At 39.0% G+C, this 23,478-nt stretch overlaps 1 protein-coding gene across 2 annotated transcripts in view; it reads right to left on the reverse strand.

The window, feature by feature from the left end:
- Positions 1–4,303: 4,303 nt before the first annotated feature.
- The window catches only part of KLHL2 (kelch like family member 2), a 126,297-nt gene continuing 107,122 nt past the window's right edge, over positions 4,304–23,478 (reverse strand). For both annotated transcript variants that reach the window (XM_057547291.1, XM_028165073.1), the window contains 7 exons: positions 20,285–20,402; positions 11,824–12,021; positions 11,334–11,435; positions 10,058–10,186; positions 9,280–9,420; positions 6,619–6,762; positions 4,304–5,418 (listed from right to left, as the gene is read on the reverse strand). In XM_057547291.1, the coding sequence (XP_057403274.1) occupies positions 5,390–5,418; positions 6,619–6,762; positions 9,280–9,420; positions 10,058–10,186; positions 11,334–11,435; positions 11,824–12,021; positions 20,285–20,402 (861 nt within the window). In that variant the 3' untranslated portion in view covers positions 4,304–5,389. The remainder of the gene's footprint in view (positions 5,419–6,618; positions 6,763–9,279; positions 9,421–10,057; positions 10,187–11,333; positions 11,436–11,823; positions 12,022–20,284; positions 20,403–23,478) is intronic.

A 23,478-nucleotide genomic window follows, 5' to 3' on the forward strand; every position in this document is an offset into this window, starting at 1 on the left:
ATTGGCTTGCTAGGGCCCCCGCCCCGCCTTCCGGGAGCTGTGATTGGTCTGCGCAGCTGCCGGCATCGTGTGACTCGCGCGAACGGAGCACTGGCGGCGCGGCCATTGGCTGCGAGGATGGAGTGAGGATCGTGAGAGCTGGGCGTCAGGCCAGTAGAGGCGCCGCGGCGCCTGGGGGCGGGAGCGCACAGCCAGGTAGGTGGGGCGGAGGTGAGGCAGTGAGGGGTCGCGCATCAACCTCGGTTCCGCTCACAGGCGCCTGCGCGGTCGGGGAGGCAGTGATTCCGCTGGCTGTGAAGTGTTTTCGCGGCGCTGCGTTCACAGGTCGCTGCTTTCGCTGGTGCGCCTCGAACTTAGACCACCTCTTTCTCCTCCCCAGCCCCAGCGCCCCTTGATAACTCCCACGTTTACGTAGGAGATGGGGAACTTCAAATGCAGCGCCATTCCTGTATGCGGACGGGAAGCCGAGGGTCCGGGAGGTTTAGGAGAGACTGGACGCGGCAGTTGGCTCGGCACGCGGGGAGACCGCCGCCGCGGACCCGCACGGGGCTCACACTTGCAGCCCGGCTTGGCCGCCTTCCGCCCCTGCGGGGGTGCAGGAGTGTGCACGGATGGGGGTCATCCACGAATTTAAGCTTTCGCTTAAGAGAGCCTTTTAAATCTTGCACAAGGGCAACACGCGGTCTAGTTGAAGGCACCTTATATGCAGGACTTTGTACAAACGGGATAATGTCGCTTCTCATGGCTGTGATCGGATTGGCTCTCCTGCCTGAAATAAGGGGTCAGGTACCATCTGCTTCAGGAAGCCCCTTCTTGAGGAATATGTCTCTTGTTAGGTCCAGTGACCTCTACCGATTCAGATAACTGTCCCATGTGTTTGACACCCACGTTCTTTGTAAAGTATCATGACAGAAAAATCACATCAAATGAAAAGAAACGGGATCTGTCCCTTGGGTGTTCAGAGCCTTGTCTTTAGGAGGCCTATGGTGTCCTGGGGTGGATGTTGTGCTGCACCACCTAGGTCCCCCCTTCAGGACTAAAGCAGGTCTTCAGCTACTGAATGTTGGCAAAAAGAGCCACTTTCCCATGGCACGAGTCCCTTTCCAGGGGGCAGCCTGAGTCCAGTGACTGGTTGATGCAGGAGTGTAAAGGCCCAGCCCCTCACCCCAATTTAGAATTCCTTTGATTGGCCAGCCTAGCTCTAGGCACCGCCCCCCCCCCCCCCCCCCCCGCCATTAGCTGAGGTTGTGGGTGTGACTGCACCGCAGCCCAAGTTTCCCTTTGCCCAAACGTGTTGCCTTCTGTCAAGGAGTGTTAAGGGCATGCGCTATGGGGTCAGACCTACCAGGTTGTCACTCATTAGCAGTGTGCTCTTAGATAACTTACTTCTCAAAATTTTATCTAGTACTTCTGTAAAATGGGTATTATAATAATGTTTGTTATGACAGTAAATGTGATTATGTATGCAAAGCCCTTTGCACAGTATCTGAAATACAGGAAGTGCTCAGTAATACTATGTTGGTTATTATCTGACTTAAAATCCTACCACAGTAGTGATATATATTTTATATATCGGAGCAGATGTATGTATGTGAAGGGGTTAAATTATTATTTTAAATCTTGGAGATTCAGAGCTGAAAGGAAATACAGAGATGGCTCCAAAATTACAGAAATAAGCTCAACTCACTTATTTCCGTACAATGAAGAAATGGGAGGTTCAGAGAACTGCAACAATAGTGATAATTGATTGAGGGTCTTCTGTATGTCAAACACACTAATATACATCATTTCTTTCAAACTCCACAATAGCCTTGTAAGTGACATAGACACTACTGTTGCCATTTTAGAGAAGACAAAATGTCAGAGGTTAAGAAATGTGTTTAAAGTGGTGACAGCTAGCAACTGACAGAGGGGGATGCAAACTGAGAGCCATCTGATTCCTATGCCCATGGGCTCTGCAATACATCACACACTGTTTTCCTTAGAGTCCTGAAGCCAGGGTTAGAATGCCAGAAACTTGATTCAAAGTGTGATTCAACTTTCCCATGTAGCCTCCTCTCCAAAATGAGACACGGCGGCCATAAAAGCCAGTAGGACACAATTTGCTCAAGACCAAACTGAAACAAGAGGCAGGCTAATCCAGGGGTCCCCAACCCCCGGGCCAGTACTGGTCTGTGGCCTGTTAGGAACCGGGCTGCACAGCAGGAGGTGAGCAGCCGGCCAGCGGACAAATCTTCATCTGTATTTACAGCCACTCCCCATTGCTCACATTACCGCCTGAGCTCCTCCTCCTGTCAGATCAGCAGCGGCATCAGATTCTCATAGGAGCGCGAACCCTACTGTGAACTGCGCATGCAAGGGATCTAGGTTGTGTGCTCCTTACAAGAATCCAATGCCTGATGATGTGAGGTGGAGCTGAGGCAGTGATGCCAGCACTCGGGAGCAGCTGCAAATACAGATTATCATTAGAAGAGAGGTTGGACTGTACAGAGACCATAATAAATCAATTGCTTGCAGACTCATATCAAAACCTTATCAGTGAGTGGCAGGTGAAAACAAGCTCAGGGCTCCCACTGATTCTGCATTATTTTAAGTTGTATAATTATTTCATTATATATTTACAATGTAGTAATAATAGAAATAAAGTGCACAATAAATGTTATGAGCTTCAATCATCCTGAAACCATCCCCCTACCCCCACCACCATTCTGTGGAAAAATTTTCTTCCATGAAACCGGTCCCTGGTGCCAAAAAGGTTGGGGACCGCTGGGCTAATCCATTACATCACTATGTAATATTATGCTACCCTGTCTCATAACTCATCAACAGCTGACATTATAAATACATGGGTCCTCATGCTGTCTATAAGGGATGATAATAAAAAACAGGAATCATATGCCAGAGTCCATAAGGGATGGGAGGGGAACTGAAAGTATACACACCATTCACCTCAACCCCAGTCATCACTGCTTTCAGTCAAGAAGGTGTAGAGCCAAGCAAAGCAAGCAGCAGAGTTGCTTTACAATGCATTTTCATGGATATAACCTTGAACTCTGCTCACACCTGGTGGTCTTCTTGGCAGGATTTCTAAGACTTCTGACCTTTCTTTTTTGTACAATAATCTGAACAAGCCAGGAACATTTTTATAGGCCTAAACAAAACAAAACAAAACAAGATGTTTCAAACTGGAGAGGCAAAGGCTGGCGGTGGCGGGGGGGGGGAGTACATTCAAAGTCTCTGAAATCATGGAGTTATGAATCTAGCTACTGACAAACCTTGGCAAACTGTTTTATGGTGTAGCTATTAAGGCTTCAAAGAAAGGAAAGACAAAGAGATATCTGACATGCTAAGTTTTTAAGACTGTCACCCTAATAGATTATATTTTAAGAAAAGTTTTAAAGATTTTTAGATAAATCTTTAATTGACAGATTCATGGAACATTAGTGTTTGGTAGTGATCAGGAAAGGTAATGACACACTTTTGGTGCCACTGTCAGAAGCAGCTAGCAGTGCTCCAAGTTCATTAGATCCTCAACATGTTTGTTGACAATGGATGTGCTTGGAGCCACACTAATGCAGAAATTCATGTTTTCACAGGGTGAACACAGGCTTTTTCTTTTTCTGATTAAAGTCTTCATATTTCCACTTATAATGGAAAATTCAACTAAGTTGGTAATAAATGTGGTTCTATGTTTAAATGTGAATACTCTATATTAACTAAACAGAAATTTTATCACAGGTATAATTCTTTCCTCTTGATTACTAACTGTTCTGGCAAGAGCTCATGCCTACCTTTTAAATTCCTGAGGAACAGCCACCATACCCCATCACCCCCTTCCATCTCCTCCCCCTCCTGTGTCTAGCACCTCAGCTGTCCACCCCACTCCCCCATGCCCATTTCCTCCATTCCTTTTATTTGGTATCAAAACCACAATTTATTTCTCAGTTGTTTTAAAGTAGGTATTTTTTCTTTGACTTTCTTTTTGGTCCAATGCTATTTGTTTTATCTTTATCTTGTGCCCTGCCCATATTAGGGACAGAAGAATATAAAACTTTAAATTTCACCAATCCTTGGGAGACTTTTTCCTTGATTATTAAGGTAGCTTTTTCTTGGAGAACAGTTTTCCATGACTTCAGTTGTTGAACTTAACAGACTTGCCTTGTAGGTTTCTTTGGCAACAAATTTTAAATATTGATTTATGAAGTTAGAAAATGCAAATTTTATAAAAGAATACAAAAAGTGAACAGGCAACTTTCTTAGTAGCAAACTAAATAGATAAAAATCAAGGACAATGTGAAACAAATAATATACAAACTTTTATTCAAAGTTAATTCAAGAAAGACATATTTTGGTCATTTTTAAAGTAAGATTAATTGAAGATCTCAGAAAAATTGTATCTGATCAACACACATGGCTACTCACAGAAAGTTCTCTCTTCTGTTAATAGCAGCTAAATTTATACACACAGAAAAAATTCTTAAGACCATGCAAATTCAGTTGAATTCCATACATTCATTATATTCATCAAAAACCTGCAGTAATGTTCATGCCAAACTGTTAAGAAAAAAATTTGAAATACACACCAAAACATGACCAAGATTAAACCAAAGAAAATAATAAATAAGCATAATTTATATTTTATTTTAAAAAGTTTGGCATCACACATGTATTCAAGTGTGTTACACCAGTTCATTCCTCAGAAGTGGCATTTTAAAGTGTTAAGCATTGTTAAATATCAAAAAATACAACTCTGTTTTACAATGTAGTACTGGCATAATTCAAAGTACTGTGCCAATTATAAATAGTATAATCAAGTTTCAAACATCTTTTCAAACATATTTAAAGGAAAGCATATAGACACACATTTATATGCACACAATTTATTATACTCATGTAATCAAACATATTTTATAAAAGCAAACAGTTTTATCCCTCAACTAGTTTGTATACTTACACAGAGTTTAATACCTGTTCAAAGATTTTCAGTTCCTGTGTATACAGATTTTCAGGAGAAGGAATAAAGATGAAACTTAATTTTACAAGAACACATATTACTTTATCCCCCTTCACAAAATAATCCAGTCATTCAAGATTGGTAACTAGTCTTTGTGAAAGCAACTATTGTCCAAAGACTACAGAATAATACTGCAGTACAAGTTTCTTATTAAAATTCAGTCAGCTGCTGCTCACTGCAGAAAAAGCTTACACGGTGCATCTACCAAAAATAATCTTCAATATCTGAGGCCTATAAAGGCAGATGATCTTATCTTCTGCGGAGACTTAAAGTGCAGCTACAAGTGGAGAAGTGCTAGACTCTCAGTCACTTCAGAAGTACTTGTTGAAGTCTGCTTCTTCTCATGTGTAAATGCGCTGAAAATGTCCTTCAGGCTCATAATGGTTTATCAATAACTGTGACCCCTTAACAAAGAAACGAAGAAATAAAACAGAAGTCACAGGAAGCATTCTGTATCTCTGAGAAAATACTGAAGTTTTTATATTATTACTTAAGAGGGACTGAACACATCATGATGTTTCAAAATCTCTTTCTTAGAAACTTTAGTATTACTATCATTTTAATCTAAATGACAATGAAATCTTTGTTTAAAAATTAGGGACCAAAACTGCATAAGACTATTTAATCCAGAGCTCATCTTTTGCTCTTCACAGTTACAATTAAGGGAAAATAATTTTACTCAAGAAATACTAAGATCCACTTAATACTCATAGGGGCACAAACAGACTTTTAAGAGTGATGAATATTTTCATTACCTTGATTGTGGTGGTTTTGTGGTTATATACATATGTCAAAACTAATAAAACTGTACACTTTAAATATATGCTATTTATTCTATGTCAGATATATCTCAATAAAGCCGTTTTAAAAAATTTCACGTAATTTTGAGGAATGCTATCCTGGGATCCTACTCTATATATCAATAGTTCTATTAGGTGTTGTTTTATATGACAAATAACAGTGATGGTTAATTAGTATAAATTTCTTTTTTCCCCACTATTAAATCTATATTAGAATGTTACTGAAACATTCTAATATTTAAAGCAATATAAATATCTATCATCAGAATAAACTATATGCAACATATACTTTTAAAGACTCATCATTATATTTATTAAAGAGTATTACCATTTGCCTTACGAAGAGAATGGACCAAACTGATATTTTATAATTCAATCAGTGCTGTGCTTAAGTAAGAAAATTACTCTGTAGCCTCACTGTAATAGTATCACATGGAGCCCTGCCAGGGCAGATGTTATAGGGCTCATATCTTTTGGATATCTGAGTAATTAAAGCCTTGCCACATTGTGAATTCCATGACACTGCATACAGATGTAGCCATATTAAATTTTATTATATGATTCCACACTGGAAAGATTTGTAATTTTGAATACAAATGACTACAGAATGACAAAAGGATACTAGTGCTTTATTTCAGAATATACATATCTGATATTAATTATTTTGAGAATAAGAAATAAGATATACTTTGAGAAAAGACTTCCTTCTTATATAGGAGAAAAACATTCTTAATGTAAAAATCATAATGATGTAATCCTTTCGTATTATAATAGAAGACTATAAGAAAACTGAACAATTATTACCTGCGTAACTTCTCCCTGTGCTCATACAAGATGACACAACTGTCCATTTATCAGTTGTTGGGTTATAATATTCTACTGATGCCAAGTTACAGGAACCATCATCCCCTCCAACTACGTATAACAGACCGTTAACTGCACAAACTCCTTTAAAAAAATTACACAGAGAGAAAACAATTATTTTAAAAATTTGGACGAATATAAGTATCCCTGCACGTGTCTGGTGAGGTGATCCAGAGATACGTACTTCCTGGAAAGAGGCAAGGAGAGAAGATGGGGGAACCCGAAAAGAATTCCTTTATATGTGAGAATCTAATACTAACTGTAAGCTCCTACTCATGTTACTTATGCAGTAGATGCTTTATATATGCATTATTTCATTTAACCTTCACAATAACCTTACTTTACAGGTTAGAAACTATTTTAATCCCCATTGTATTAAAAACAATAGAAAATTAAAAGTCAAAGAAGGTTAGTAACTCTCCCAAAGTCAGCTTCTAAGGAAATCCTAAGGAAAAAGGAAAAATAAATATATATATTAGTAGAAAGTAAAAATGATTCTGAATTTTAATTATTATACTGACTGGTCAACCATTTTATCTCTTTAAAAGGGAAAACAGTATTATTTACTTAATTATTATGAGAATAATATATTTTTTGTATTTTTGCAAAATTCAAAACATCTAGAAAAGTATAAAGAAAAAAAGTCCACCACTAATCCTATACCGCTTAGAATCCTGATCATCGAAATTCTGGCTCTTTTCTACACATATATACTCAGACGCTCCTTTTTTTTAACCCCAAAGTAGCTCATACTACACATGCTACTTTTTACTCACTCCCACCAAACAATATATACCTTGGACATTACCCCAAGTTAATAAATACAGATCTACATAATTTTTAATGGCTGCATAGTATTCCATGTATGATAATACCATAATTTGTCTTTTACTGATGGATTTTAAATTATTTTCAGCTTTTTTGCTCTTATCAATAACGTTACAATGAACAAGGATCTCTCTTGCACATTTTGCATACTTGTGCAACAATTTTCTTAATATAAATGTTTACAAAGAAAACTGCTGAGTGAAAAGATAAACACCTTTTAAAAGCTCTTTATTTCAATTTATTTTTTAAAAGTATATTTAATAATTTTAAACACGATTCAGAGCTTTTATGAACTGGTACTACAGGGCATCAAAACATCCAGAAGGGTGCTGCCCACACACTGGTCTCTTTACAGACAGTTTTGCTAACACAATTAATAGGTGCTTGTAGATTTTTAACGTAACAAAATAATAAGCCCAAATCTCTACACAGCATTTAAAAGCAATAGCATCTTCTGTGCAAATGGAGTGGATCTCCTTTACTCAAACTCTGTTGTGCTACTATGCTAGTCTCTCGACAGGAAGCAAACTCATATCATTTTAAAGTAGTTCAAATACCTGAAATGCAAGAGCAGGATGACAATAGCTCGACATACACAAAGTATCTCCTTATTCTTATGGCTAGAAGAAATGAGCTAATTTTGATTTGAAAACAATAAAACAAGGGTAGAGAAAAAATAAGATTAAATAATCTTTAGGAAAATAATAACAAAAGTTTAAATTGCAAATAAATTTCCTAATCCAGGAAGCACATGCACATATGCTTTTCTAACTTCATATGTGCTGGGGCCCAGATTTGTGGGTCTTACTATTAATAGTTCTGGACTATCCATAGCTGAGAGAGTTTTAGTACCTCACCAAGTACCAGTTGTACCAGTTGGATGAGGTAAAAGGTCACGTAAATTAATTTTATATTTTGCTCTTTTGAGCAAGTTCTTGCAGTCCCATATACTTGTCTCCCTTAGTGATCACATTTAAATTAAAGAGAAATTAAGAAGAACATTTCTGGGGGGATGGAGGGTGCATCTTGCAACATCATCCAGTGGTATAAAGTGAGTTTGAGAATCATCAGGAACTTATTTTGGATTATAGGAACAGGCATGAAGATAATGGCATTTTTAAGAAAATGAGAATTTCCCAAAAAGACTACCCAGGTACCCTGAATCTATTTTCCATTTCTATTTCCCTTCTACAGATCTTCCTTTTAAGTAGGTAGTTCCCTACCTACTTAAGAGATCTTGAAGACCTCAGCTTTCTTAAAATTATTGTTGTTGTTATTTTAGCTTTTCCATTTTCTAGAAACCCTGAACTGTATTAAATTGAGGTTGCCTTCTTCAGGCTTCCCCTCCAGATTCGGATAAACAACTAGCTTTTTTATTTGGTATAAATATTTACTCAACTAGACTAAATTCCCTGAGAACTGGGCTCCAGAATGTGATACAGGTAGACACTCAAAAACGTCTGTGGTAAGAATGAATGAATTCAAGTATCAAATAAAGAGGGTTCTTCCTCTAATTAAGTCTCTACATTCATCACCAAAAAGTAAACTTTGACAGAAATTATAAGTTAACAGAAGGATCACATCAACCTGTTATATCCAGACACTATGTTAGGCATTCACTATATAGGATTATTACAAAAGTTTCTGCAAGTTTCTGCCTTTAAAGAGCAAGTCTATTAGGGAACTCAGATCAGTAAAAGAACAATGGAAATACACAGTGATACTCTGAATATAATTCAGTATAAATTTCATAATCATAAACTAGATAGATACCTGCATTTCTTCTACACATGTTCATATCTGCAACCTGTCTCCATGTGTTGGTGGCGGGATCATACACTTCAACACTTTTTCGTACTAAAGGGCCATCATGACCCCCGACAGCATACAATAAGTTGTTTAACACACCAACACCTGTAAAACACAAAGAACTAAACAATAGTAGAGTAAAAGGGACAAGAAATTTATAATGTATTAGGGTTTCTTCAAATGACTTGTAAATAAAACTTTTGAAATGATTATTCATATTAAAAAGTCAATATTAAAGCATACAGCCTAAAAAATAGAAACAAATAGAATTACAAATGAGAATCTCAGTAAGAACTATTGTTCTAAAAAAGTATGTCAAATACAATAAAAATAATATGGAGGTGAAACACAGAGAGGGAAGTCCTTTACACAATTCTTTTGAAAACAACTTTCATGATAAAAGCAAACCAATATTAGAGCATAAAATCTGTAAGAAATGGATATGGAGTTGATTATTAAGCAAGTTCTCCAATAAGCACTAAAAACAAAAACCTAAAAGTAATGCCAAACAATATAATTAAATGAAACAGAAGCCTTTAATATAGCACTTTAGAAATTTTACAAAGTGAAATTTAAGTGCAGCTACCTACCAACTCTACCTGCATAATGCAAAAGACATTTTAACAGTGGCACTAAAATCAGTATATATTTTCTGATAATATAAAGAGATGCCACCATTTCACTTGTTTAATTCTTTTCCATCATTTCCATGCTTCAGTTACTAAATGAGGTTCCTATTCACCTGCTCCGCTCCGTCTGGTGCTCATTTCTGCTATATAGGTCCACTCATTTGCTGTGGCGCTGTAGCATTCTACTGTGCTGAGACACTGACGTGAAGCTCCATCATAACCCCCGACAGCATAAAGCAGACCTAAACATGGAATCACAGAGAAAGCCAAATTCATAAAAAGCTATTTTTTCAAGTCAGGAAATAATAATATATTTTCCTCCTTGGTAGCACAGTTTACCTTTAAAGTATTAGGAACTATTTAAAATTTTGCCTAATGGTGATAGGTGCACTTACCAAATCATATTATGAAGATCTGCAGAATATATATGATATTAATTTAACACTTTCATCAATAATCTGACTGACAGAACAAGAGAGTACACTCAGTATACCTTTGGATAAACACTATTTGGTAAGTGAACATCCTGGAAAACCAAATTAAATATCAAAGTTATCTTAGTAAATTGAAAAAAAAAGTTGAATCAAGAGTCAGTACCAGTATACAATGGAATATTATTTGGCAATAAAAACAAATGAAGTACTGGTAAAATGCTACAGCATGAACAAACCTTGAACATTATGCCAAGTCAAAGAAGCCAGTCACAAAGGACCACATACTGTATGATTTCATTAATATGACATGTCTGTAAGTGGACAATTTATAGAGAGACAGAAAAGTAGATAGTGTTTGCTGAGGGCTGGGAGGATGGGGATGATAGCCAAGGGGAGTAGGACTGCTTTGGGGGGTAATAAAAATGTTCTAAAATGAATTGTTATGACAGATGAACACTGGATTGTATACTTTAAATGCGTGAATTGTGTGGTATGTGAATTCTATCTCAGTAAAGCTGGTAAAAGAAAAGTTGGTGCAGAGGATTATACCCACCATGGGGAGGGGGGTGGGAACCCACAAATTTGCTCAACCAAGTAAAAAAAAAAATCATACTAATTAAACTCTTTTGGGGGACAAAGTAGGATATAAATAAATAACTGTGGCAACCCATCCCTTAAATGTTGAATAGCCCTTCTCCAGATGTAAAATTTCATATTCATGCCATCTGGTTTGTTCCCCAGATGACTGTATTAAAGTCAGTTAATAATATTACACAGGTTACACAGAGAGAGGGAGGGGGACCAGAGGGCGGGCGTGCCTTATTTTAAAAAGGGATAACTAGCGTTTTCCAATAGCCACTATTTCCCTTTTAAATGGCCCTTTGGTTGCCCATTTAGAAAACCAGAGTCCGGGTTACGGGAAGAACCACTCACAACCGCCGGGAAGCCGACCCACCTCCAACTACGGCGACACCCACGCTGCTCCTCCTCGTGTTCATGGGGGCCACGTGGAACCACTCGTTAGACTTGATGTTGTAAGCCTCCACCGAGGACAGCCCTGTAATAAACAAAGCACAACGCACTGCACCTCAGGTTCCTTATATGTATTAAAGTGGGCCAAAATCCAATTATGTGGCGAAGAGGAATTATGTGGGCCAAAATCCAATTATGTGACGAAGAGGAATAGCGAGCTCCTACGCAAGCTACTGACATTTACTGGCTTTTTAAACTTGGGAAGATGACTGACACTGAAGCATGAGAAAGAAAATTTACATACTGAGCACTCTTAACATCATTTAAAGGAATTCTGGATGGAAATTTTAAACTTATCTTCACAATACCTGTTAAAACATTCAAATGCCTCCTAATTTTGCTAGGCCTTGTTCCATAAATGTGATCGCTATGTTAATTCTAACAGCAATGTAGGAAAGATAAAAGAAAATTGCCTGTACTCCCGTCAAAGCCTCCCACGGCATATAAAAGTCCGTTCAACACAGCAGCCCCCAGGGTGCTTCTCCGGTCTCGCATGTTAGCAACACTGGTCCACTGATCTTTCACGGGGTCATAGGAATCCACAGTGCGGACCCTTAAGGAGCCATTAAAGCCACCGACAGCGAAAACGAGTCCAGCCATGTAGACCATCCCTGAAAAAGAAATATAGCAGTTAATGATGCATGTGCAACCCAACTGCTACCACCATCTAAAGACTGCATTCCAAACAGTCTACAGCTGTTGTCAGAACAGAAGTCCCCCTTAGGAGAAGCCTGGTTGAATAGGTCCTAAGAAACGCTATTCATTAGCGAGAATATAGAATGAATAGACTGTGCTCCTTACTACCACTGAAAAATGCAATGGCATGGGCTGAGGTACTATTTTGACTCTTGGCTTCTTCAAAGACTTACTTACAGACGTAAACAATGAGCCAATATTTTCCAACTACTTGAACCTGTACACATCTCCCATGGCTTTCAATTTTGGACCTTCTACTCAAAAATATCAGACCAAGTGCTCTTCAAAAGAATCAAGGGCATGAAAGATAAGGAAAGACTACGGAACTGTCACAGATCAGAAGAGACTAAGAAAACATGACAACTAAATGCAATATAACAAGGGAGGATCAAGATGGCAGAGTAGGAGGACATGGAGCTCACCTCACCCACAAACGCATCAAACATACATCTACATGTGGAACAATTCTCACAGAAAACCAACTGGAAACTGGCAGAAGATCTCTTTTACAACCAAAGCTGCAAGAAAGATCTCCACATAACCTGGCAGGATGGGGGGAAAAAGGCATTCAGAACAGGACTGGCACCCCTGGGAGGGATCTGTGAAGGAGGGAAGGTCCACACGGGCAGGACCTCGCCCTGGGGAGCCCCTCTGCCTGCTATGAAGTCTGCCAGGACAGGTAGAGGGACTGGAGGTGTTACAGACCTGGGTTCTTGGACTCTTTAAGCAACAGAAATTGATAAGAGGCCAGATGAGGAATTCAGGCAAGGCTTTACTGGGACTTGTGCTTAGCACGAGGGAGCAAAAACAAGTAACAGGTTCCCTTTCTTGCTCCCTGAGGAGAGGGAAGCTGTTTCCTTAAATGGGGTGAGGGTGGGGGCACATTGGTGGCTTGGGCTGGAGGCGTGGCTTAGGTGGTCTGCCCACCCCTTGATGGTGGTGTGTGCAGGGATCATGCCCAGTACCCTGCTTTTGCTCCTAGCACTTCAGAAGTGGCAGTTGGGTTTTGGCCTTATTATTCATAATTACCCTGACTACGCAGGTGCGCGGTTATTTTTAGTCCCTTAGAGTTTCTTTGTATTCTGTTGCTCAAGGAGATGTTTGTCCAGGTGCAAGCACTGCAGTAAAGGGTCCCAAGTCCCAGGTCCCAGCCTGTCTCAGAGGGGCCTGGTCTCTGCTCTCAAGGAGTGTGTGGGTGCTGGTTTACTAGCAATCAGAGCAGAGCTGATAGCTGCAACCTCGCCATGCTTCCCAGTCTGAAATGCATGATGGGCAGGGGTGCTAGTATGCACAGCGGCTAGATGCTGAGTCTTGGGCAGACAGGCCCGGGAAGAGGACTCTGTCTACTTGCATGGAGACAGCCTGGAGGGCCTGGGGTATGGCCTTATCAAACCTCAGAGCCCACTGTCAGCATTCACACCACGGGGGAGGGTCCAGATCCAGTGGACATAGTTGGTGCACACACTGGGTCACACCACAGAAATGCATGTCTTGGGTGGACAGCCCCTTGGGAGGAATATACAGGGGTTCCTTTTCTGGCTGGAGCACTCTAGTTCTGCCCAGACCACACTGAAGCTTGGAGCCAGATCTAGTGCAGACAGGTCCTGGGAGAGGCCTGCCACAGAGGCAGCCCAGGTCCCAGGTGGCAGCACAACCACCTTGACTCTGCAGCCACAGTACCCCAGCCCCCAGCACCAGCCCACTCCACACCACACACCATAGCCTAGCACTAGATCTGGGACGAACACAGTGGAGAAAGGGACACGACCTTGGGCTGCTTCTGGGCAGAACTGCAGATGACTGCAGAGGCGGTGCATTGGTTCACTGTGACCACATGGGCCTCACTTGCTTCAGCACTCACCTCCTTTGCAACAGGGCAAGGGCAACAGAGCCATATCAAATGTGAGACTCAGGGTTTCTACTCAAACAACTGGGGAGCAGACCTTGCCCCTGACAAGGCTGTGACACCCACAGAGAAAAGAGGAGGCTATGCCCAATATCCAGGGCAGGCTCTAGACACCACAACTCCAATCACACCCCCTTATCAAGGGGATAATGGCCAGCACACTCTGAGGAAAGATATGGTTGGCATACAGCCCTTGCACCAAAAATATTGGACTTACACAGTCTACACAGGGATGCTCCCACATAAAAACAGCCCTTTAAGACCACAATAGACAACTGTTTCTCCTAAATTCATAGAGACAGACAAAGTCAAGTAAAATAAGAAAGCAGAGGAACTACTCCCAATTAAAAGAACAAGAGAAATCCCCTGAAAGAACAAATAATGAAACAGACCTCTCCAATCTACCAGACTCCTAGTTCAAAAAGGAGATAATAAAGATGCTGAAGGAATTAAAGATTATCAATAGAAATGCAGATCACTATAACAAGGAACTAGAAACTATAAAATGAACCAGTCAAAACTAGACAACTCAATTGCAGAGATAAAAACAAATCCAGAGGCAATGAACTGTAGACTAAATAATGCAGAAGAACGAATAAGTGATCTGGAAGATAGAATGATGGAAATCACCCAATCAGAGCAGCAGACAGAAAGACAAATGAAAAAAAAAAAACAAACAAAAAAACCCCAAAGTAACATACAAGATCTATGGGATAATATAAAGCATACCTACGCAAAATAGGGAAAGAGAAAGAGAAAAGAGAAAAGGGCTCAAAAATGTATTTGAAGAAATTATGGCTGAAAACCTCCCAAACTTAAGAAGGAAACAGATATCCAGGTAGAGGAAGCACAGAGGGTCCCAAACAAGATGAACCCAATCACACCCACACCAACACATTTCAACACATTTCATAATTAAAATGGCAAAAGAGATACTGCAAAAAACTGATACTGTAAAAAACTAGAAATCAACCACAAAAAGAAAAACGGGAAAAAACCAAACACATGGAGACTAAACAACATGCTACTAAAAAACCAATGGTCACTGATGCAATCAAATAAGAAATCAGAAACTGCTTTGAGACAAATGACAATGAAAAACACAACCTTACAAAATCTATGGGATGCAGCAAAAGCAGTTCTAAGAGAGAAGTTCATACCCACACAGGCCTTCCTCAAGAAAAAAACTCAAATAAAAAACCTAACCTATCACCTAAAAGAATCAGAACAAGAAGAACAAACAAAACCAAGGTCAGCAGAAGGAAAAATAATAAGGATAAAAGAGGAAATGAAGAAAATGAAGATCAAAAAAACAACAGGAAAGATCAATAAAACCAAGAGCTGGTTTTTAGAAAAGATAAACAAAATTGACAAACCTCTAGCTAGGCTCACCAATAAGAAAAGAGAGTGCATCCAAATAAAATAAGAAATGAAAGAGGAGAAATAACAACCACAGAAATACAAAAAAATCATAAGAGAATACTGTGAACAGTTATATAATGACAAATTGGACCTCCTAGAAGAAATGGAAAAGTTTCGAGAAACATATAACTGGCCAAAACTGAGTCAAGAAGGAACAGATAATTTGAACAGACTGATTATTAGAAGTGAAATAGGATCTGTAATGAAAACAACTCCCTGCAAACAAAAGGCCAGGACCATACAGCTTACCTATCCTTCTCAAACTATTCCAAAAAATTACAGAGTAAGGAACACTTCTAAAGTCATCGTATGAGGGCACCATCACCCTGATACCAAAACCAAACAAAGACACTACAAAAAAAGAAAATTACAGCTCAATATCTCTGAAGAATACAGATGCAAAATTCCTCAACAAAATATTAGCAAACCAAATCCAACAATACAGAGAAAGGATCATATCTCATGATCAAACTGGATTCATTCCAGGGTAAAAAGGATGGTTCAACATATGCAAATCAATCAATATGATACACCACCTTAACAAAAGGAAAGAAAAAAACCACAGGATCATATCAATAGACACAGAATAAGCATTTGATAAAATTCAACATCCACTCATGACAAAAACTCTCACCAAAGTGGGTATAAAGGGAACATATCTCAACATAATAAAAGCCATTTATGACAAAGCCACAGCCAACATAATACTCAACGGTGAAAAGCTGAAAAACTTCCTGCTAAATTCAGGAACAGGACAAGGATGTCCACTATTACCACTTCTATTCAATATTGTATTGGAAGTCCTAGCCACAGAAATCAGACAAGGAAAAGAAATAAAATGTATCCAAATTGGAAGTGAAGAGGTAAAACTGTCACTATTTGCAGATGACACGACACGCTATATAGAGAACCCTAAAGACTCCACACGAAAAGTATTAGAACAAATAAATTCAGCAAGGTGGCAGGATACAAGACTAATATAAAGAAATCTGTTGCATTCCTTTACACAACAACAAAGTATCAGAAAGAGAAAGAAAAAAAAAATCCCATTTAAAATCCCAACAACCTAAGAATAAACTTAACCAAGGAGATGAAAGACCTATACACTAAAAACTATAAAACAATGATAAAGGAAGCTGAAGATAATTCAAAGAACTGGAAAGAAATCTCATGCTCTTGGAAAAATTAATATTGTTAAAATGACCATATGATTTACAGATTAAATGCAATCCTTATCAGAATATCCATGATATTTTTCAAAGAACTAGAACAAATAATACTAAAACTTATATGGAACCACGAAAGACCCAGAAATGCCAAAGAAATCCTGAGGAAAAAGAACAAAGCTGGAGGCATAACTCTTCCAGACTTAGACACTACTACAAAGCTACAGTAATCAAAACAGCATGGTACTGGCACAAAAACAGACATATAGATCAATGGAAGTGAACAGAGAGCCCAGAAATAAACCCACACACCTATGGTCAATTAATCCACGACAAAGGAGACAAAACTGTGTAATGGAGAAAAGACAGTCTCTTCAACAAGTAGTGTTGGGAAAGCTGGACAGCTGCATGTAAATCAATGAAATTAGAACACTCCCTCACACCATACACAAAAGTAAATATAAAATGGTTTAAAGACTTAACTGTAAGACATGATACCATAAAACTCCTAGGAGAGAACATAGGTGAAACATTCTTGGAAATAAATCATAGCATTATTTTCTTAGAGAAGTTTCCCAGGGCAAAAGAAATAAAGGCAAAAATAAACAATAGGACCTAATCAAACTTAAAAGCTTTTGCACAGCAAAGGAAACCATCAACAAAATAAAAGACAACCTACGGAATGGAGAAAATATTTGCAAACGATGCGACTGACAAGGGGTTAATAACCCAGATATACAAATAGCTCATACTATTCAAAAAAAAACCCCACAACCCAATCAGGAAATAGGCAGAAACCTAAATAGACATTTCTCCAAAGAAGATATATAGATGGCCAACAGACACATGAAAAAGATGCTCAACATCTCTAATTATTAGAGAAATGCACATCAAAACCACAATGAGATCTCACCTCACAGTGGTCAGAATGGCTATCATCAAAAAGTCTAGGGCTTCCCTGATGGCGCAGTGGTTGAGAATCTGCCTGCTAATGCAGGAGACACGGGTTCGAGCCCTGGTCTGGGAAGATCCCACATGCCACGGAGCAGCCGGGCCCGTGAGCCACAGCTGCTGAGCCTGCGCGTCTGGAGCCTGTGCCCCGCAACGGGAGGGGCCGCGATAGTGAAAGGCCCGCGCACCGCGATGAAGAGCGGTCCCCGCACCGCGATGAAGAGTGGCCCCCACTTGCCGCAACTAGAGAAAGCCCTCGCACGAACCGAAGACCCAGCACAGCCAAAAATAAATAAATAAATAAATAAATAAAATAAAAAATAAAAAAAAAAAGTCTACAAATAGGGCTTCCCTGGTGGCGCAGTGGTTGGGAGTCTGCCTGCCAATGCAGGGGACAGGGGTTCGAGCCCTGGTCTGGGAGGATCCCACATGCCGTGGAGCGACTGGGCCCGTGAGCCACGGTTGCTGAGCCTGCGCGTCTGGAGCCTGTGCTCCACAACGAGAGAGGCCGCGATAGTGAGAGGCCCGCGCACCGCGATGAAGAGTGGCCCCCGCTTGCCGCAACTGGAGAAAGCCCTCACAGAAACGAAGACCAAACACAGCCATAAATAAAATAAATAAGTTAATTAATTAAAAAAAAAAAATCTAAAAAAAAAAAAGTCTACAAATAATAAATGCTGGAGAGGATGTGAAGAAAAGGGAACCCTGCTGTTGGTGGGAACGTAAATTGGTGCAGCCAGTATGGAAAATGGTATGGAGTTTCCTTAAAAAACTGAAAATATAACTACGATATGATCCAGCAATCCCACACCTGGGCATATATCTGGAAAAGATGAAAATTGTCATTTGTAAAGATACATGCACCTCAGTGTTCAGAGTAGCACTATTTATTGGGTTGGCCAAAAAGTTCATTCGGGTTTTTCTGTAACCTTATGGTAAAACCTGAACGAACTTTTTGGTCAACCCAATACAATAGTCTAGACATGGAAACAACCCAAGTGCCCGTCAACAGATGATTGGTTTAAGAAGATGTGTTATATATACAATGGAATATTACTCAGCCATAACAAAGAATGAAATACTGCCATTTGCAGCAACATGGGTGGACCTAGAGAATACCATACTAAGTAATAGTAGTATGTCAATGCTAATTTCTTAGTTTTGATAACTGCATCACAGTTTTATAAGATATTAATATTAGGGAATTACACACACACAAATAATTTCTGAGTAAGGCTTTTCTACATGAGAAACAAATCTTTAAGTCCAAGGACAAAATTCTGATGTACAGGAATTCATAAAAAGTAACATTGTTAAATGGCAAAAATAACACGAAAATAATGCAAGTAAAGTCAGAAGATAAAAGATTAATACAGGGGCTTCCCTGGTGGCGCAGTGGTTGAGAATCTGCCTGCTAATGCAGGGGACACGGGTTCGAGCCCTGGTCTGGGAAGATACCACATGCCGTGGAGCAACTGGGCCGTGAGCCACAACTACTGAGCCTGCGCGTCTGGAGCCTGTGCTCCGCAACAAGAGAGGCCGCGATAGTGAGAGGCCCGCCACCGCGATGAAGAGTGGCCCCCGCTTGCCACAACTAGAGAAAGCCCTCGCACAGAAACGAAGACCTAATACAGCCATAAAAAAAAAAAAAAAAAAGATTAATACAAATAAACATTCATACCACAAATGACAAAAAGACTACTTCCCTTAAAGTATCAAATCAATAAAATAGTAAAATAAAAAAATGGCAAGAATCATGAACTGACCATTCAGAAAGATGTTTAACTTTCCTCATAATAAAAGTGCAAAGTAGATAATGAGATAGCATTTTTCACCTACCAGATTGCAAAACTCAATTTAATTATAAGGTGTTCTAGGGTATGTAGGGAAATTTGTACCTTCATATTTTACTGTTAGTGGAAGTAATAATTGGTGTATCTTCCTTGCATACTCTTTTAATCATTAATTCTAGTTCTAGAGTTTTATCCCACTAAAATATATTAGCATACATACATAATAATGTATGTATAAGGAATTCATTGCAGTACTATTTATAACATAAGATTAAAAACAATTTTAATGTTCAATTAAAAGCTAGTAAAAATTATACTACATCCAGATCCCTGTCCAACATACTAGACAGCTCGAAAGGGATGAGTTAACTCTATGCTGTTATGTAACAGTTTCTAGGATATATTGTTAAAGGACTACCATGATAGAAATGTTCTGTTACACTTAGAACTCATTTGCTATGAGAGCTATGATTTATGGATCCAGGTTTGAGTCACAGGAAGAATCCTTAGAATTTGCAACTGCCTCTTCTGATCACAGTTTTGGATAAATAAAGTCTATTTCAACAAATGTTTGTAAAACAGATGCTTGGAAAAAGGAAACTGTGGCTTATTAGCTAAGCCAGGAATCTCTTAGAACTAAGGGTCCCAACCTAAAGAATTCTCAACACTTCAGCAAAGGTAACTGGGAAAATATCCAGCAAATTGCTAGCTACTCCACGTTATACTAGAGAATCAGAAAAATATGTAAATTGAAGACAGAGCGGCTATCCCCATCGATGTCTTATGAGTTGCACGGTGCTCCTCAATCACTCTGTAATCACATGGCTATTTTAATCAAAGCTTTTCCAATAAAGGTTCTTCTAGTTAATAAAATAAGACCTGAGAGAGAAGCACCCAATGACCCAGGAATAGGGAAATGACCGCAATGCATGATGCTTACCTGCCCTACATCTCCTGGAAGGCAATTCTGCTACTTGGTGCCATCGTTCTTCTTTGAAGTCATAGCATTCCACACTGCGGATAGCCTTTGGTGCTTGGCCCCCAACCACCACCATTAACTGCAAGGGCAGAAGTAGAGGCACTTGAACCAACAACTACTGCATATTCAGGGATTTAAAATGTCTTACAAAGACAATGACGTGGAGAATATTAGGATGAAGATGGTAGGGGGAGCTGGGGGGAAACAACCACCTCATCAACATTTAATAAACATCAACAAAGGGGACACATGTATGTTAGAACTACAGTTCTATTTTCTAGCACATTTAGTCAAAAATAAGGATATCAGAAACTAAGTTTCTGATCCTTCAAGCAAAAGCAGTATTTAAGCCAAAAACAGCAGGCAGTCAGCACTGGCAAGGCTGCAGTGTCATAGGGCTTGCTATAAACTAGATCCCAGCTTTGTAAGGACCAGGGATTAGATCTCCACAATCTAGGAAAGCAGACAGAAGTGATATTTATGTTAGGGGGTAGGTGAGATGAAAAGGACAATAAGGTATTAAAGAAAGATGGAAGAAGGAAAAAAAAAAACCTATTGAAAAAGGAGGACCAATTGAATTGTTCACAAGAGAGCACACATTCCCAGATGTCAAGTAAAGAGACCTTCCTGGATGCCCCACAAATAAAACAACCAAGAGGACAGATAATGGAGATACTAGAAATCATAACGAATGAATGAACAACAGTCCAGCACTGAGAATAAGTGAGGTCGATAAACTTCTCCAATTCAATTCAATCCAACAACTATTTATTAAGTGCCTGTCTTCCATATTTGATCAGAACTGTGCTAAGATGTTCTACATAAGAAATGTAAGACAGGATCTCTACCCCCAAGAGCTATTAGATATCACTAAGGAGACAAGACTCTAAAGTACTTCAAGAACTATATACAATTATATGTGACCAGAAAGCTATGATTGGTTATAGACATTGCTATTCCTGATCAGAAAATGAAACATAGCCATAATTTAGTGAAAGCTTCCTGGAGGGAGTGGAACCTTGAGAGATAGATGGGATTTAGCAATCAATGTGTTTGTCTTTTAATGAGTATAAGCGGGCACACTGGGCACTCTTCGGAAACACTGAAAACACAGCTGTCAATTCAGAAGAACGTAAAAGTTAATGATGTCACGTGTAGAACACTGTAAAGAATGGCAAGGACCTGTCAAGGGAAAAGTGAGATGACAGGAAAAATGGATGTTCAAAAGAAACAAAAAATCAAAACAAACAGAAGATGGAATGACTCATGCATACAAAAAGGGAAGGTTTGCAACCTTGACTGAGCAACGACCTACCTGTACTTGGAACTATAGAAAGATGGGTACACAGAAATCAGAATAAATCTTGTTTCCAAAAAGAAGCCTATTTTAGTAATTTATTTACTGGAAAGTATGAAGAATTTTAAAGGTCTTAAAAAGAAGACTGAATGTAGCACAGTTATATAATTTTTTTCAGACCTGCCATTCCTCTAGTGTTGAATACAAATAAATAAAAGAATTAACAAAGAAAATCTGCAATACCCTTCCCTCCTAATCCCAAAGGGAAAAAAGGGAGGGGCAAGGATATGAAATCACAGAGGTGCAACAGACAGTAAGATCAATCCTGTATCTAGAGGTCTACAGAAGACCTACCTGTGCTTAACTTTTAAACTCTGCCCGGCAGTTAGACAACAGTTGAAAGAGGTTTGGTTAACATCTCTGATGAAGATCAGTTTAAAAAAATCTCTGAAGGGAATACTTTTCAAATAATCCTTGAGAAACAATACAGTTTATTAGATTTCATGATTCTCAACTATGAATCTTGTGATTTCCACACAATAGTTCACTTCTTGTAGATCAAAATGAGGATGGAAGGGAATATGTGCTACCGAATATAGAGAAAGGTAGTAATATCTGTCCTTTACTCACCCAAGAGAAGTAAAATGGGGTGAGGATTTGGAACTCCAGGAATCAGAGATAATGGGGAAAGGAAGAACGTATAATGGGAAGACAAGAGCAGGAGAGCAGGGATATTTGTATGAGATCAAGAGACGGTGATAAAAACCACTGTGCTAGTAGCATCGAAAGAGGTGTCATGACTCTGACACCCCAATTATTTGTGACGCCTGATCTGAGAAACATCATACTAGTTTATGCTAATGCAAAGGAATAGAAAACTGGGAAGACATTTGTATGGAAAAGTTAAATGTGATGTATTTAAGGAAGGCAAGAGGTCGGGAGTTACACAAATTCAAGTGACCATCCTGAAATGTAGATCAATTAAACTTTGTTCTTTCATTTTCTTCACCTATTAAATATTAGTTTAAAATTGCCTCCTGAAATACCAAGTTTCATAATTTTCCAACTGGAAATCTTAATAGATATCCCGGGTAAAAAAAATAAAAATATATATATAGAAATAATAAGATAGCATTTGTAAAAATACAGATTCCAAAGATAAAAAGAAGCTAACAACAAAGCACAGTAGCAAAACATATACAGTTTTTCATTATACTGTCCAAATCCAAGAGTGCCTTACACAATCCCAAGACGGTTTACTGATGATACAAAACTAATACCTGAGATATAAAAAGATCTTTCATGCAAATTAGTATGCATCCACAGAATCAGAGCCTAATTAGTCACTGTCATGGTAGAAACATTATCTATTATTCCAGCATTGCTACCACATTTTGTCTCATAGGTTTTACCACGATTATGATATGTCAGCAAGAGAAATTAATCTTTGCCTCATTCTTACCTACCTATTTAGAATTAATCGAGTACAACCACTCTAAAATGACAAACAGTGCTATTGAAAAGTGTCCAACACAAGCACTTTTGCAAAAACATGTGCAGATAAATAAACTTTGAGGAGAGACTATGCAAATGCAAAATCAGGAGCTGAGTAGCTCCCTGCTCCCTGTCAGGTCTGCAACCCTCCTCCCCAGCCACCCTGAAAGAAGAGAAGAGAACCTTCATGGATCAGCATACCCACCACAAAATCAGAGCTAAAGAACTGAGAAACCGAAAGTTTAATACAGTTAGGAGGGTCACTCCAAAGCCACAACCAGAGAAGCCCAGAGAGTGTCAACTGAACAGATGATCACAACTCTACATAAGCGAAAATACTTGATAGGATTTTACCAAAGACTCT

Source organism: Balaenoptera acutorostrata, chromosome 5, assembly GCF_949987535.1.
Source record: "Balaenoptera acutorostrata chromosome 5, mBalAcu1.1, whole genome shotgun sequence".
NCBI lineage: Eukaryota > Metazoa > Chordata > Mammalia > Artiodactyla > Balaenopteridae > Balaenoptera > Balaenoptera acutorostrata.